This window comes from Monodelphis domestica, chromosome 7, assembly GCF_027887165.1.
Source record: "Monodelphis domestica isolate mMonDom1 chromosome 7, mMonDom1.pri, whole genome shotgun sequence".
NCBI lineage: Eukaryota > Metazoa > Chordata > Mammalia > Didelphimorphia > Didelphidae > Monodelphis > Monodelphis domestica.
The window spans coordinates 12,677,064-12,680,434 of NC_077233.1; the positions used below are offsets into that span (position 1 = coordinate 12,677,064).

Sequence of the window (3,371 nt, forward strand, 5' to 3'; positions counted from 1 at the left end):
TTGGTAGCTCAAGTGAGAGAGCACACCACAAAGTCTCAGGAGGTAGTTTTCTCTGTTCAGTCTCTTTCCCTGGAACATTACTGAAAAAGGCACCCAGACTGGGGGGAAAATCAGTGCATATTATCTTATAAAAGTGATGGACTCGAGATACAGAATAAGAAACACATTTTTGGACATGGCTAAGGCAGAATTTGTTTTGCTAGACCATGAATGTTTGTTATAAGAGTTTTATTTTTACATTTTAAAAAAGTATTCAAAGACAAGGGCAACGGAAAGAAAAATAAGTGCCCACTCAAAAGAAAAAAGGTACATAAATAAGCAGATTCATAAATAATGGTCTCATGACCAGATCTATTTCAAGTGAAGTAATTAAATTCATTTATTACACTAAATTTGCTCCAAAACATGATTTTTTCTGAAAATGTTTATTAAAATATATAGGAAAAGCCTTTTTCTTACCCAGAGTGCTCTAACATAATATGCAACATGGTACAGGGCTAATTATTTACAATGTCTTTTGCCGGGGAAAAAAATGACAGATGACTCAGAATGAGATGCAGGAAAGAAAAAAATCCAAATTCTGCCACTAGGGCACTGCATTGGCCCATTACTGGATTTACAAGTGGAACATATTCCGGAAGATTCTGTCTTCTTCCTATTTGGGGAGATTTGTGTTCAAATTCTTTTTCACCATTAGGAACTGGGATTCTCTGTGTGACCTTTTCAGCTTTGCCCGGCGATTCTGGAACCAAATCTAAAGCAAAGAAAACCAAGAGTGTTTGAAGATTTATTATCATGTTTCCTCCCTGAGTTTTGGGTGCAGTTGGTCTCATGGAGACTGTTTAAACACAATACATCCATATAGTGTACAAATCTCTGCCCTGACCATGTCTGTCCGCACCCCAGCCTCTTCCATGGCTGCTCAGTGCCTCTCGGGGCTCTGGTTATTCTTAACACACCATCCAGAATAAATTACAGACTCTGGAAAATTACCTGGATTCTATCTTCCTCCAAATTCAATTTCCGAGCCAGGTCTTCTCTGACATCAATACCAGGGTAGGAGTTTACTCTGAAGACATTCTCCAATACTTCAATCTAAGGATTCAATTAACAATCGGGCATTAGCCTTCTTCGGTTTGCTAAAAGATTCAAGGGGTCAGCATGAAAAAGAACTTAGAAATCCTTCCCCGAACTTATTCCCCGGGTGACTCTGGCAGGTCACTTAACCTTGTTTGCCCTTAGAAAAAACAGTAGAAACACTGCCATGAAAGTCTCTTTATGTCTTTTAGTAGAGAGAGGCACTGGATCTGCGGTTTCATTGGTATAAGCGAGAAGATGCTCTTTACCAAGGCAAGTCCATATCCCCACTACAGATGAAGTGGAGAGCCTTAGACAGTTTCCTAGAATACAAAAGCTAAATGACTTGCCCAGGGTCATACATTCAAGTGTTAGAGATCTGATTCTTTTGAATAAACTACTAAAAAAAAAAACCACAAAACTATACACCAATGGAGCTCCTTGATACAAGTATTCCTCCAATGATGCAGGGTGCAATCCAGCCTTATTTGTCAATCCTGTAATCCTCTTGTTTATTGAAAAGTGTACAGCACGTTATTTCATGGACGAAGACTCCACGTCTAAAATAAAGGGACTCCTTCCAGCAGCAAAGCCAACCAGGCATGGCTGGTGCTAGCAGTCGGACCAAATTCTTACCTGGTTCCTGGTAAAAGCAGTTCTTGGTCTCCTGCCTCGGTACCAACTCAGCTCTCTCTTGAACGAAAATCTTTCTGAGGCCGACACGTATTTCTCACATTTCAAGATCCTTTCTTCTGGTAGAGGGTAATTTCCTGGGTGAGGGAGCAGGCTGCCACTGGGTAAGAGGGGAATGGATAGGCATGGATTCCCATCCTCCCCTAGAGCCAGAAAGACAACAAAGCAGAGAAACACTGCTGAAAGCTCTGCATAAAGTTCCTGAATACAATTCCTCTCCCTTTCCCCAGATCTCCCACTCTTCAGCCAAGAACAAAAGACAAAAGCTAAGGGCCTGCCTACCCCGGAGTCAAGGAAATAGTTTTTTCCCCTGAATCGATCATTTTCCTGTCTTTAAAAATGGACCCAGCTGGACAGTGTCTGCTATAGGTTAGCAGACCACAGAATGAGGAAGCGGTGGGAGGGGGTGTGAGGATGGAGAGCATGGGCCCAAAGGACACAGCCCTTTCCAACTTCCTAACTAGCCACTTACATCTGATTCTTATTCTTTCCAGGGGCACCTGGATGGGTCCTTTGCAGTTGAGCAAATGAAATAATATGGTCTAGGTTAATAGCATCTCTATCTCTCTGTCTTCCTCTCTCCCTCCCTCCCTCTCTCTGTGTTCTCTCTCTCCCTCCCAGTGTCTCTGTCTCTTGTCTGTCTCTTTCTTCACACAAACACACACATACACACACTCTCTCTAGTTTCTCTGTCTCTGTCTTCTCCATCTCTGTCTCTGTGAGTCTTTCTCTGTCTCTCCCTCCTTCTCTCTATTCCTTCTCCCTCCCTCCCTCCCCCTCCCTGTGTCTCTCTGTCTCTTGTCTGTCTTCACAAAAACACACACATACACACACCCTCTCTCCAGTTTCTGTCTGTTTCTGACGTGCTCGCCCGCGGGCGCGCGCGCGCACACACACACACACACACACACTCAGACACACTTCCCCTATCCCTCCTTCGTCAAGTCTGTTTTTCCTAGGCAGTCACTGACCGATGCATCAAACATTCCCACCCCTACCAAGCAAGTGCAAGAAGGGGACCTACCTAAGGGACGGCAGGGATCTGTCCAGGGCCTGGCCGGAGGGATGGTTGGGCTCTTCTCCTTCTTCGAATCTAGTCCCAAAATGCTCTCTATGGAAAAGGAGTGAGAGGCTGCCTTGCTCTCGGCCAGGCTGGGCAGCGGCCGGGGATTGGCGGCTGCGCAAAGGGCCATGGCTATGGCTGCGGTGGCCCCCCACCCCACCGCCGGACGGTTGAATCCAGAGTGCACTCGGAGGGGCGCACGCACACCTGCCTGGTCCTCCGGCGGCTGGAGCGCTTCAGCACCCCGCCGACGGACAGTGACTCTTCCATGGAGCTCAACCTTAGGATCCTTTATAGCCCGGGACCTAGATCCGGGGGGAGGATAGGGGCGGGCGGGGGGAGGGGGTTAGGGAGCTCACGTCACTGCTGAAATCTGGAGCCTAGGCTAGTCGGCACAGGCCTCCCTGCCGAGTGGAGGCTGGGAAGCTAATTGTTTACTTGTTTGCAAGTAATTAGCGGCTAATGGCCCCCTCTGGGGGTCGCTCCCTTCCACCACCCCCCGACCCCTGCAGGTGGTCAGGGATTCGCCGGGCGCGTT

At 47.0% G+C, this 3,371-nt stretch overlaps 1 protein-coding gene across 1 annotated transcript; it reads right to left on the bottom strand.

The window, feature by feature from the left end:
- Window positions 1-244: 244 nt before the first annotated feature.
- Window positions 245-3,093, bottom strand: HESX1 (HESX homeobox 1). The gene is made up of 4 exons (XM_001363401.4): window positions 2,795-3,093; window positions 1,714-1,913; window positions 994-1,095; window positions 245-754 (listed from the first exon to the last, which is right to left on the bottom strand). The coding sequence occupies exons 1-4, from the start codon at window positions 2,961-2,963 to the stop codon at window positions 656-658; spliced, it is 570 nt and encodes a 189-aa protein (XP_001363438.1). The 5' UTR covers window positions 2,964-3,093; the 3' UTR covers window positions 245-655.
- Window positions 3,094-3,371: the final 278 nt, after the last annotated feature.

Bases quoted from the DNA above. Each gene is read 5' to 3' on its own strand.
- HESX1 (XM_001363401.4), bottom strand. From the start codon at position 2,963: ATGGCCCTTTGCGCAGCCGCCAATCCCCGGCCGCTGCCCAGCCTGGCC. The intron at 1,914-2,794 runs GTAGGTCCCCTT...TTCTGGCTCTAG, and splicing joins AGATCCCTGCCGTCCCTTAG to GGGAGGATGGGAATCCATGC. The intron at 1,096-1,713 runs GTAAGAATTTGG...TTGAATCCTTAG, and splicing joins CTGCTTTTACCAGGAACCAG to ATTGAAGTATTGGAGAATGT.